Source organism: Periophthalmus magnuspinnatus, chromosome 9 (genome assembly GCF_009829125.3).
Source record: "Periophthalmus magnuspinnatus isolate fPerMag1 chromosome 9, fPerMag1.2.pri, whole genome shotgun sequence".
Classification (NCBI taxonomy): Eukaryota; Metazoa; Chordata; class Actinopteri; order Gobiiformes; family Gobiidae; genus Periophthalmus; species Periophthalmus magnuspinnatus.
This window is the reverse complement of record NC_047134.1, coordinates 3346674-3360727: the sequence shown is the minus strand read 5'-3', so window position 1 is coordinate 3360727 and position 14054 is coordinate 3346674. Positions and strand designations below refer to the sequence as shown.

The 14054-nt window shown below is 43.5% G+C and overlaps 1 protein-coding gene across 1 annotated transcript in view; it reads left to right on the top strand.

Moving 5' to 3' along the window:
• LOC117375735 (scavenger receptor cysteine-rich type 1 protein M130-like) overlaps positions 1-14054 on the top strand; it is a gene marked incomplete at its 3' end in the record, with an annotated part of 131839 nt that overhangs the window by 83953 nt on the left and 33832 nt on the right. The window contains exon 2 of the mRNA XM_033972051.2: positions 11216-11494. Coding sequence (XP_033827942.2) covers positions 11428-11494 — 67 coding nt within the window. The remainder of the gene's footprint in view (positions 1-11215; positions 11495-14054) is intronic.

Genomic DNA, 14054 nt, shown 5'->3' with positions numbered 1-14054 from the left:
AGGAACCCCCACCCCGCACAGACGTCTTGGCCTCTGCGTTGGGTGGACAAGGTCAAATCTGGTGGGACCTCTGTGTGGTGAAAGGTTTGGATCCATACATTACATTTATACTAACATTTCCATTCCCAATAGTGCAAATTACAGGTGTGTAAATCAGACTTAGAGACGGACAGAATTGACAATGTACAAACATAATTGTACTGCTACTATGACAAAAGAAACATGGACTGACGGACTTGTATTAGACATAGTAAAGTGACAGGAAAGTCGTGTAAAGTAATGGGAAAGTTCTTAAACTGAGCAAGACAGCGTTTAAAGAGTGGGAGAGTTTTTAAAGGGTGCAAACGAGTGGGTGAGAGAGTTGCAGATTGAAGGCTTGTTAGGACAAGATATTATTATACTAAAATATTGTTTGACTATTAGATTATATCATAATATAATTCAGTCTAAAATATGAGAGATTTGTGTAATAACTATCAGTGCTGCTTGTGACTACATTAAAGCTGCAGTTCAGCAAATTTGTAACTATCTCTATCGAGCTAAAGAACGAAATGTGGACACATAACACATAAACAGGCATAGTTATAAAATACAATCTGAACCCATGTTCAAAAATGTCAAACAAAATTGTACGGATGATAGATGATGAATAAATACACTTTATCCCATATTGGTTCCTCTATGAGTGGTTTAAAATGAAAGCAAGTTACCAAATAAGGATCCCAGCAATATAATTAAACTTGAGTTTAACCACACCTACATGATACAAGACCAATGGTTAAAGGGCCACAGTTGATGTTTGTACAATGCAAAGAAAGAGCAGTATGTTTTAAACTCATCTGACAGTAAAGATTTATTTTAGCATTCGAGTAAACGTTAGAAGAATTTGTTTAATTAGATCATGCTGAAATTTAAGTAAATAATTCAAACCATGTCTTTATAATTATTGAAAATTCCTCACTTTAACTTTAGGATGTTGTAATATAGATACAGATTTCTTATGCAAACTGTTTACACATTTTTTGAGGTGAGAATGAACAACTTGTCTATGCAAGATAAACAGATTTTAGTTTTGACTGAAGTGGATTTGGGATGGGTCTTTGGCCTGTTGTGTCTAGGTGGGCGTGGTCTGAGTGCAGTGGCTCTCTGGGTGCATCGCTCCAGCTCTGAACTGAAAGGTCACATGACCTGGACTGGCTCTGCTCTGCTGTTGTCTAAAGACTGTCTAAACATGGCTGCTGCGTCACTGAGAAACATGAACTGAACTAAAACCAAAGAAAGTCCTGCTGGCTCTGAAACTCGTCTGTGGACTGGGCTCCTCCACTACTGGTCACAAGACAAATGAATGAACTGAATCAAAAGCTTCAAGTGCTCTGCTGCTCCTCTAAAGGCCCCATAAACCTGCCTCTGCTGCTGCGTTTGGGCTGTGTTTGCCTGGGCACTCATGACTGGAGCCTGTTCTCGGATCCACACAGTCAAAGATTTTGTTTTTAACCTAATTTCAAAATTTAGCAGTGTATTCATTTATTTGAAACAGTTATCCCCCATACCTGAAAATAATCATATATCAATATAACATTATTTAGGCTATTTCTTTTCATTGTACATCAGCACTGTTAAACTGGGGCTGCTACGTACTGCATATGCAACGCATTTGAAACGGCATTTAGAATGGCCACAACTAACAAAATTAGAAACCAAAGTTTTTAAACAGTAGAATTTCCAATGTGAAAAAATAAGTAGCTTTATTATGTGTGAAATCTGAGACCGCTGGGGTCTGAAAGGCTTTAAATTGTTTGGTGTAAATCTTTAGTTTATATACTATGATACTTTATATTAGATCAAAATGTTAATGCTCCATCAATGTGTTTGCTCGTAAAACAATTCTGGAGCTAATAACAACAACTAAATAGGGTAGTCACAATAAAGCCATTTCAATACATCTGACATATGAAAAACAAAATGTTCAACAGTATGAATGTGTTTAAACTTAAAGATAATTGAACACTAGGAAAATTTGGGAAAAAAAAAAAAGGGAGAAGTCCCGCTTCAAATCCTAATCAAAACCCGGTATTAAATAATGTTAAATATTCACAAATAGAATAAATTATTGCTGTGAATGAATGTTTGAATTATATGAATGTTGATCAGATAAAATCAAGTTGTTAAAAAGGGGGAGGTTGCAGTTCATATAACATAGGGCTAAACTGGACAGCATTAACAAAGGACAATTATGGTTTAGGCAGTAATTATGGCATCTAATACACACTGATGCCTCTCAATAGATACTGAAGGATTTACCACCAGTGCTGCACAAAAAAAAAAAAAAAAAAAAAAGAAAAAAAACAAAACAAAAACGGAACATTCAATAGAACTGATAGACACTGGCAGGTTATTGACTGTGTACGAGCTCAGTATTTGGACTGGCACAGATATGACAAATATGTACTAAATATGTAACCAACAGGACAAATAAGTGTCACGATAGACCACTTGACAATTGACGGACTGTTACATATGGCTATATTTTATGGAGGGGGGCCCTCATCACTTGAGCAAATGGGGAAACAAAACATGAACTTTACCAGAATTACATGGTTGGATGCTTTGCCATTAGCGCTGATGGCAACGTGATCCACAGCCAGCATTCTTGATTTCTCTTTACATGAGATCTTAATTAGGAAAAGGATGGACACTCCTCTCCAACCTGAAACAAGTGTCCTTAAAAATCTTCAAATTCATAAGGTCTTGATTACAAAGCACTGACTAACTTAAGTCTATAGTTCTCTCCCAACAGGTCCAGAGTCTCTGAGAACCCCCTGGTGACTGGTAATGGTAAACTAACCTAAACTGAATAAAAACAGCTTAGAATGTATCTGACCTGAAGCCTATTCTGTGAACCGTGAGGATACTCTTCTGTGATCAAGGTCATGATTAATCATTATATTCCTACTCATGGCTTTCCAGCTCTGATTAGGTCTGATAACGGTACACATTTCCATGATCATGCTCTTCAAAACGTTGAAAAAATGCTAGATCTGTGTCATAAATTTGGTTCTGTGCATCATCCTCAAAGTCAAGGACGGGCTGAACACTTTAAAAGACAAATTGGCTAAGATCTGTTCTACTTCAGGGCTTAATTGGCTCCAGGCCCTACCCCTGGCCCTTCTGGCAGTGAGACAGAGTATTAACAAAGTTACTGGTTTCTCTCCTTATGAATTACTCACTGGACGTTTGATGCCAGGGCCAGGGGCTACATTGGTACCACAGGAAGAGGTGCCCCTCCCAAATCTCCAGTATAAGCCATATTGGGATCAATTGCGGCATCTGGTATCTAGTTTTTCTTCTCAGGTATCCGAACGGCTGGAGCTCTCCACCAAGGAGGCTGCTGTGTCACCGCCGTCTGAGGTCTATCTGAAAGTTCTGTCACGCAAGTGGTTGGAACCACGCTGGACTGGCCCGTACAGAGTAACTGCTCGTACTGACAGGGTGGTTCAAGTGGAAGGCAAGGGCCATAAGTGGTTTCACCTGACCCAGACCAGATCGGTGGACCCTTGAACTTTTGTGTTTGTCTGTCTGTTTGTTTTCTTTTTCAATATTTCACAGGTGTATTTTAGTTTGCTCCAGTGACGTTCGACGGTTTTAAACTCCAGGTGTGGTGTTAGGCTTTGGTCTCTCCTCCCTGTACATGGTTTGGTAATACGTTCTGGCGGAAGGTTAAGTACACTCACACACACACACACACACACACACACACACACACACAGCTATTTTAGATTGCATGGAGCTCCCCCTGAGCTAAAGGGGGAAATGGGGAATTGTGGTGATATTGATTGTGGGTGTGCTGGTCGCCTTTGCCATCCTTCTCTAAAAAGATCCTCTGTTGAGCATGGAGAATGACAGAGGGGACCAGCTGCCACGTGATGTTACCTTGCTCTGGGATGTGACCTCTTAGAAGAGGTCAAAAGGGGGAAATGAAGGGTATGACAAATAATAAAGCTTCTGAGTTGCATTACAAATACATATATCAAAATTATTGAATGCATATTGATTGAATAAAGCTTCTTAGGTGCATCACATCTACATATATATCTTTTGACACTGAAATCATAGAAGTTTTGAATATTGTCATGTAACCACTATTTGTATACTGAATTCATGTATCCTTTGAATATTGTACTCGTTTGAAGGTCATCTAATGGGCACCATGTTCATGCTAAAGTTTGAACAATATGTACTAACACCAAAACTATTCACTCAGTATAATATTCCAATATTAAAGGAGGCATTGTAAGATGTGAGTTATGGGGGGCAGCCAGTTCTTTGTAGAAACTCCTTTCACAGAGATAAGGCAGCAGGACGAGACCCAAGGCCGAAAAACAAACCGGTGCTGCCCGGAGAAGTGAACGAGGCTGGAAGGAGGAACCAAGACGTCAACCTACTCATCACAATATTTGCATATTCATGTTACATGTTACATTTTATCCTTTGGGGCCAGGGAAAAGCAGACAGACTGCCTGCTGCACAAACGAGGGATAGATCATTTTGACCCCGGGTACTGTATTAGATTGTAACTGTCAGGGGAATAAACTTTTGAGATTTGAACTAACCGAATCCAGTCGTCATTTTGATAAGAACACGCCTAACAGGAGTTATATTTTACCACTTTCATTCTGCCAAATGTTTAAGTTCAATTCTGGACTTTGAGAAAACAAAAACATGCACATTAAAAGTCTAAAAGCATAAATCATGTACTTTGTATGATACTTTTACTTAGGCCAGTGTAACAAAATTGGGGACTATAAACTACTATTTAGCTGATATGCCTACATATCAACAGAACACACAGGACAGGTTTTTTATGGCTGATTTTTATTCAGAAATAATATCTTTTCCATTGTTTTAGGATTCAGACGGTTTCGTTTTTTACTAACAATTTCCCCAGCCTTTGAAAAAACACGTTCACAAGGAACAGATGAAGCTGGGATACACAAATATTTGAGTGCCAACTCATACAGATGTGGGTGCAGATCCTTGTTTTGTCCCCAGTACAGCAGAGGGTCTTCTGAGCGGGCCACATTTGTTTGGCTCATATATCTTTGCACCTCCACTGTTGCACTGGCTGTGGCACTCCTTACTTTTTTTGAATCCGACACCTGTTGATCCAGTAGATCCCAAAGTCCAGGCCCTGAAACAGAGGCATTACAGTTAATTACATTATTTGTCAAATATAGCGTCCATAATATAATACTACTTAACATACCAGAGGCTGGAGGCAAAGGCGTTGTAGGCACAGATGTAGTTGGCTCAGGTGTTCTGGGGGTAGACAGCACAGATGTACTTTGCACAGGGGTTGTAGGAGCAGATGGCACAGGTGTTGTGGGCACTGGTGGTGGGACATGGCTCTTAATTTTTGCTGCACATTCAGCTGTGAGTTTCTTTATAGCATTCTGTGCATTGGTGGGATTGCAGAACCCAATTGTTTTGAATCTTGGATCCAGGAGTGTGGCTAGAGATGTTTGAGTAGCTACCTCATAGAAGCTGAGCTTCTCGGTCATTAAATCAAGCAAGCATCTGCAGAGATGTGCTGCCTTGTCGTCTCTCACTGTAACACTTGCTGATGCGAGATTATGCCTGAGCATGCGAACAAGGGGAATGATTTTGGATCCACTCACAGTTCTTTCTGCAGACAACTCCTCAGTAGCTGCCTTTATGGGTGACAAGACAATCAGGCACTCCTGAATTTTGTTGTAGTCAGCACAGGAAAGGGGCAATAAATTGGTGTGGAATGTGGCCAGTGACGCACCAACTGGTTCCCGCTGTTCATATAGCCTTGCCATCATGTCATAGAAGCTGTTCCATCGCATTTCAACCTCTTGGATTAGCTTGTGCTGAGGCTTTGACATCATGGTCTGACAGGTGGTAAGCTGTTCTTTAGCCAGGGTACTGCTTCGAAAGTAGCCAACAATCTTTCTGGCTTTTTCTCGAATTACTGCCAGCCCTTCTGTTTGGCCAATGACTTTCTTTACTACCAGGTTGAGACCATGTGCAATACAAATGTTGTGCCACATCTGCAATTCCCTACCACATGCAATCATATTTTGTGCACCATCCGTGACAAGGCAATTCACTTTTTCTTTAATGCCCCAGTCTTCCATGAGGCAGGTCTTCATGGCAGCGATGTCAACTGCAGTATGTGACTGCGGAAAATGACCCACTCCCAACAGAACTGTTGATAGGGACCCAACAGAATTAACAAAATGGCATGTCACTGCTAAATAGGCATCCATGTGCAAAGAGGTCCACATGTCTGATGTAAGGCCGACTGCTGTGGCCTCTCTCACATCCACCCTGGCTTTCTCCTTCTCCTCCAGATATCTCTTTTCCACCATGGCTTTTAAAGACTTTCTTGATGGAAGGGCATATGATGGAGCAGCGAGTTTTACAAACTCCCTGAAGCCCACACCATCCACCACTGAAAATGGCTGGCAGTCCTTAATGATCATGTCCACCAAGCATGCATCTAGAGCAGTGGTTCTTAACCTGGGTTCGATTGAACCCTAGGGGTTCGGTGAGGCAGTCTCAGGGGTTCGGCGGAGGTCAAGACATGCACCCGACTCATATGATTAGCGGACTGCGAGCGTCTCCAGACGTTGGCCCAATTCAACAAATGTACCCTTTGATGTGTCTATCGAAGTACCTGCCCAACTTAAATGAGCCGTTTGAACACTGCTCACGCCTCACAGACCAGCTCACAGACACACACACACAGACACAGCTCACAGTCCTGCGTAAAGACACAGCCCTGATTTTCAGACGCTGTGCGCAGGAGCAGGAGGATCAGGAGGACGTGATTTTCGCTCATCCCTCATGACGCGCTAAAAAGCTTGTCTGTAGATGTAAATGAAAATCCAGATAGGAAATCGCCACAGAAATCTATTTGATGTAGTAACAAGTTTATTATATCTGTGATAGATCTGCTCTTGTCTCCGCAATGACGTATCACGTATAACACATCAGACACGTCGCTCAAAAGTAGAGCCACAAGCGAGTGAAGATGAGCCAAAACAAAAGTCTTTGGAGAGCTTTTTAACAAAGGGGAAAAGGCCAACTGAGGAGCCAGAAGAGGAGACTACGACCTCCAAAAAAAAGGAAGTTAAATTTAAGAGACAATACCAGGAGTCCTACTTAAATATGGGTTTGTCGCCACAGGTGATTCTCACGTGCAGAGTCCGCTCTGAGTAACATGCGGAAAAAGCAAATGAGGCAATGAAACCTTCAAAACTGCTTTGGCACATGGAGACTAAGTACCTGGGATTAAAAGGTAAACCTTTAGAGTTTTTTAAAGAAACTGTGGAGCAGACTAGACATAATCACACTGCGGGTGTCATTGTCTCTCGTCACTCCTCGATGGGTCCACCTCATCCCAAAGACACAAGCGCAGGGCTCCCACTGATGCAGCGGTTTGGTGAGTTGTATTTTTTATGGACTTACTTTATTTTTGCCATATTTATCTGCCACGCGTAGAAGGCATGTCCATGAAAATAAAACCTACATTATTCCGTTACATTAATATTATTATTATTATTATTATTATACACAGTGTTATCTTCATTTTAGATGTCAAAAAGTATTTGCGGCTCCCAGTGTTTTATTTTCTGGGAAACTGGGTCCAAATGGCTCTTTGCGTGTTAAAGGTCACGACCCTGTAGCGTGATGGAAATTAGGTGATGGGTGTGTGTTAAAATGTTAAAAATAATAAATAGCATAAATACAATAAGTTCATTATTGAAATACATAAGGTTAAAAATGTAAATGATTTCAGTGTGGTAGTATTAAAAAAGGTCATGTCTGTAAAAAGGTATATATGTAATTTGTTGTGAGTTCATGCATTTTATTGGTTTTATTCTTTGAACACAGTGGTGTTAATGCACGATTCATTTTGTGCACCAGTAAAACATCCATATGTCTTGAATTTGAAAAAAAAAAAAAAAAAAAATTCAATAAACAAGGGTTCGGTGAATGTGCATATGAAACCGGTGGGGTTCAGTACCTCCAAAAAGGTTAAGAACCACTGATCTAGAGCCTCCTCGGCAAGTTCTGTAGAGCAAAAACAGAAATTAAATATTACTAATAATGTACAATGTGGACTATTCAATGAAGGCCTATGTAGGACATGGATGCATGTGGGTCCAGTACACAAATCTTTACGGTATAAAGCCTAAATCTGACTGTGAGGCAATATTCACCCATTAATGCTGCCCTCAACCAACATGTATATAGTGAATAGATCATGCAATAAGAGGAAAGACAAAGGCCCATGTTTAAAAGAAAGTAATCTCAAACCATGAATCTACAGTTACATAACAACTTTGCAGAAACAGTGCAGCGTCCAAGTCTTTAGATTAAAGCACGAATTGTGAAAATGGTAGGCTACTACTGCTGCTGCTGGTTTGCTCAGTGCAGTGGTTTGCACGATAGTGCCTCTGCATTGAGGAAGTTGTGTTATTATAAGCCAGTTCAGCTGAGCAAATCAAGCATTTAACCTGAGAAGAATAAGACATATGAGATGCAAAATACACTAAAATACTGTAGTAGAAGCATGGCTAAAAGTTACCACAACAAACTGTACTACATACATTTATTAAAATGTTTCCCCACTATATCTGCAGAATGTAGCCTAGGGTAGATACTGGTTCTGGCTTACTTATAAATACAAATATAATATATCATGTCAATATTAACCTTTGTGTCAGATATCATGTCAAAGTACTGCCACATCTCTGAACGCTTGCGCTTGCCACCACGCTCCATTATATTATTGGCCTGTGCCTGTAATTACCACTGAAAATTGTCTCAATCCTCAATGAGCTCAGTGCTTCCCGCTACGACTACAACCCATGAGGAGGCGGGCGCTTTGCCTCTCATTTGAAGCTTCGGACGCGCGCTTGAATCAGTGACATATGTGTTGTGTAACATGAAGCGCCTGACATCACCTGTCACATGACTTGTCATGAATGAATGAAGCTTCGAGTAGTGAACCGTTTTCGATACAGTTTTGATCCGAAGCGTCATTGCTTCACAACGCTTCATTTTCCCATCACTACTTTAATGAGCCCAACAGCATTTTGTGTGAAGCTCTGTGTCATGTGACCAACAAACACCATTTTGTGACATGACTTTTGTGTGTGCAGGGCTCCTGGCAGAAGACAACAGCTCAGGTAAAGACACACACCAGGATAACCACTCTGCCACAGTAACACAGGGAGAACATGCACACTCCACTCAGATCAGGAGTCTAACCCACAACCTCCTGGTGAGAGGGAGCACACAGGATAAGGATTTGTTTTACTCTGGCCTGGGAGGGGCTTTATTGTAATGGGGTGTGGCCTGACTGCTGCAGTAAAGAGGCGGGGCTCACTCTGTCTCTTGTCTGTTCAGAGCTCAGGCTGGTGGGAGGGGCCAGTCGCTGTGCTGGGACTGTGGAGGTGAGACACAGAGGAGAGTGGAGACGGGTAGAGGAGCCCAATGGACTCTGGTTCCTGGAGCACACAGCTGCTGTGTGCAGAGACCTGGACTGTGGCTCTGCTGTTTATAGAGAAGAGAGACATGATTTTCGAGAGAGTCCAGTGTGGGAGGTCTATTCTGACTGTGTTGAGGAGTCTGCAGTGAGAGAATGTGTTGATGATTCATCCTCCTCTTCCTCGGGTCTGGAGGTGAAATGTTCAGGTAAAAGTCTAATCTCACATTTTTATGTTTCTCAGATGTTTTTTTTTCTAGTCTGTCTCATCACACACACACATAGACACACACCTACATAAACATATCCACACACAACACACACAGGAGAACTGTACCAGGTCAGAGCTGTGATGTCACAGCCCTGTGTGTGTCCTATTGGCTCAGAGTGATGATGTCACACATGTGTATCCACAGACTCGGTGCGTCTGGTCTCGGGGCCCAGTCTGTGCTCAGGATCAGTGCAGATCTGGAACCAGTCCTGGACCTGGGTCTGTGAAGGGGCCTTGGACCAGCAGGGGGCAGAGGTGCTGTGCAGGGAGCTGGGCTGTGGGGCTCCTTCTCTCCTCCAGGGGGCGCTCTCTCCTCTGGGGCAGAGGTTCCACTGTGAGGGCAATGAGTCTGCTCTGATAGACTGTCCCCGCTCCGGCTCAGAGACCTGCTCCTCTGGAGCCGCTGTCAACCTCACCTGCTCAGGTAAAGGGGTGGGGCCTCACTGCTCAGGTAAAGGGGTGGGGCTCACTCTGTCTCTTGTCTGTTCAGAGCCGCTCAGGCTGGTGGGAGGAGCCAGTCGCTGTGCTGGGACTGTGGAGGTGAGACACAGAGGAGAGTGGAGACGGGTGTATGAACCCTATAGTCCCTGGTTCCTGGAGGACACAGCTGCTGTGTGCAGAGACCTGGACTGTGGCTCTGCTGTTTATGGAGAAGAGAGAGAGGATTTTCCAGAGAGTCCAGTGTGGGAGGTCGATTCTGACTGTGTGAAGAAGTCTGCTGTGAGAGATTGTGTCTATGGTTCATCCTCCTTTTCCTCGGGTCTGGAGGTGAAATGTTCAGGTAAAAGTCTGATCTCACATTTTTAGGTTTCTCAGATGTTTTTTTCTAGTCTCTTTTATCACACACACACACACACAGAGGGTGTGTCCTCTGTGTGTGTCTCTGAACATGAGGACAGTTCAGTTGGACACAGACGAGTCCAAGTGTGTGAGTTTTGTCTTAAACCCAGAGAGACGCTGAAAACATGATTAAATCTGTTGAGGAGGATCAGCTCTGTCAGCAGCAAAGAGCCCAGAGAGACGCAAGTCTGTCATGTTTACTCTGAAAAACTACAGAGAGATTCTCACTTGTTTAAGAACAAGTGAACCAGGATTAAACCAGGACTAAACCAGGACTAAACCAGGACTAAACCAGCACTAAACCAGGACTGAAACAGGAATAAACCAGGACTAAACCAGGACTAAACCAGAACTTAACCAGGACTGAACCAGGACTAAACCAGCACTAAACCAGGACTATACCAGGACTGAACCAGGACTAAACCAGGACTAAACCAGGACTGAACCAGAACTAAAAAAAAGGCCTGAACCAGGACTAAACCAGCACTGAACAGGAGGACTGCACCAGGTCAGAGCGGTGATGTCACAGCCCTGTGTGCGTCCTATTGGCTCAAAGTGATGATGTCACACATGTGTGTCCACAGACTCGGTGCGTCTGGTCTCGGGGCCCAGTCTGTGCTCAGGATCAGTGCAGATCTGGGACCAGTCCTGGACCTGGGTCTGTGAAGGGGCCTTGGACCAGCAGGGGGCAGAGGTGCTGTGCAGGGAGCTGGGCTGTGGGGCTCCTTCTCTCCTCCAGGGGGCGCTCTCTCCTCTGAAGCAGAAGTTCCACTGTGAGGGCAATGAGTCTGCTCTGATGGACTGTCCCCGCTCCGGCTCAGAGACCTGCTCCTCTGGAGCCGCTGTCAACCTCACCTGCTCAGGTAAAGGGGCGGGGCCTCACTGCTCAGGTAAAGGGGCAGGGCCTCACTGCTCAGCTAAAGGGGCGGGGCTTCACTGCTCAGGTAAAGGGGCGGGGCCTCACTGCACAGGTAAAGGGGCGGGGCCTCACTTTTACTCTAGTCTGTTCAGAGTTGCTCAGGCTGGTGGGAGGGGCCACACACACACATAATTCTCTATCTCAGCACACACACATAGACACACATAATTATCTGAGCATACTCAGTCATAGGTGAGGAGGGGGGCGGAGTCAGAGAAGAGGAATGAAGTCCGAGGAGGGGGGTGGAGTCAAAGGAGAGGGTTGGAGTCAGAGGTGTCACTGCGCCCTCTGCTGGACAGGTCCTTCTTATAATAACCAAAGCATTGAGTGGTTCATAATGTCAGACTTTAGACCCACTACAGTTTAAATTCAAATGGGTCATGTTCACGTTTAGGATTTGATGATGTCATTTTATTCATTCATTTATTTTGAGCAGATTAGGAGAAAACTCCCTATCTTCCATTAGAACATAAATTAAATGCACATTTGAAAAAAGAAGTACATACACTGTATAAAAAGACACATATACTTTTCTTCTCACTGTCCCATGAAATCAGACTAAACTTTTCCTGTTCTAGGTCAGTTAGGATCACAAAAATTATTTCTATTTGCTAAATGCCAGAATAATGAGAGGACTTTTTAGACACTTTTTCATCACTTTCTTCAAAGTCAGAAGTTTACATACAGTAACATTACTATGACTTTAAACAATTTGTGAAAACCAGATGATGATGTCATGTCTTTGGAAGCTTCTCATTGGTTTATTGACAACATCTGAGTTCATTAGAGACACACCTGTGGATGTATTTGACGCACACCTGAAACACACTGCCTCTTTGTGTAACATCATGGAAAAGTCAAAAGAAATCAGCCAAGGTATCAGGAAGAGAATTATGGACTTGCACAAGTCTGGTTCATCCTTGGTGCAATTTCCAGATGCCTGAAGGTGCCACGTTCATCTGTTCAAACAATTATACACAAGTATAAAGACCATGGGGATGTCCAACCATCAGAGCCTCAGGAAGGAGACGGGTTCTGCCCCAGAGATGAACCAAAAGATCAACCCAAGAACAAAAGCCCAGAACTTTTTGAAGATGCTGCTGAAGCTGTAAGAGTGTGTCATTATCCACAGTGAAACAGACTGTACCGACATGAGCTGAGAGGACACTCTGCAGGAAGAAGACATTACTCCAAAAGAAACACAATAAAGGCAGATTACACTCTGCAAGTCCACACAGGGACAAAGACCTTCATTTTTGGAGAAAATGTGGTCTGACCAAACTAAAAGTGAACTGTTTGGCCATAATGAGCAATGTTACGTTTGGAGGAAAAAGGGGGAAGCTAAGTGACTTCCAACGGCATACTACTACTACTACTACTACTACTACTACTACTACTACTACTAATAATACATTTTATTTGAAAGCACCTTTCAGGACACTCATGGACACTGTACAAGACAAAGTTAAAAACACATATTTACAGATAAAACAGAGATACAAAACTGGATGAAGGTGAGAGTGACTGATTATATGGTGTAGGATTGTGTGAACAGGTGGGTTTTGAGTCTGGATTTGAAAAGTGGAAGAGAGTCAATGTTGTGGAGGTCAGGAGGGAGAGAGTTCCAGAGCTGGGGAGCAGAGCAGCTGAAGGTGATGAGACGGGCAGAGGGGACAGAGAGCTGGAGAGATGAAGAGGAGCGGAGGGAGCGAGAGGGAATGGAGATGTGGAGGAGGTCAGAGATGTAAGGTGGGGCCAGGTTATGGAGAGCTTTGAAGGTGGTGAGGAGGATTTTGAAGTGGATTCTCTGTTTTATGGGAAGCCAGTGTAGTTCTTGGAGGACGGGGGTGATGTGGTGGGAAGATGGGGTCCTGGTGATGATGCGGGCTGCGGAGTTTTGGAGAAGCTGCAGTTTCTGGAGGGATTTGTTGGGGAGACCACAGAGGAGGGAGTTACAGTAGTCAATCCGGGAGGTGACAAGACTGTGAACAAGTATGACAGAGGTGTGAGAAGTGAGAGAGGGACGGAGGCGAGAGATATTGCGGAGGTGAAAGTAGGCAGAGCGGGTGATGTTATTGATGTGGGAGTGGAAAGAAAGTGTGCTGTCGAGGATGACACCCAGACTCTTGACCTGAGGGGAAGGAAGGACAGTGGAATCATGGATGGAGATGGAGAAGCTGTTGGATTTGGAGATCGTAGAGGGGGTGCCTACTAGGAGGACTTCGGTTTTAGAACACATATTACAATTTTCTTGGCAGCTGTGAGGTCTGCTAGTGATGCATGCTGGTCATTGATGGTCAAATTGAGTTTGGAGAAATCATTTAGCAGAATAAACTTCTGAGTGCAGGGGATGGTTATACTTATTAATTTAGACAGTGTCTTTGAGACATTTTCCAGAATTGTGCCAGGACAGTCCCAGGACAGTCCCAGGACAGTCCCAGGACACTCCCAGGACAGTCCCAGGACAGTCCCAGGACACTCCCAGGACAGTCCCAGGACAGTCC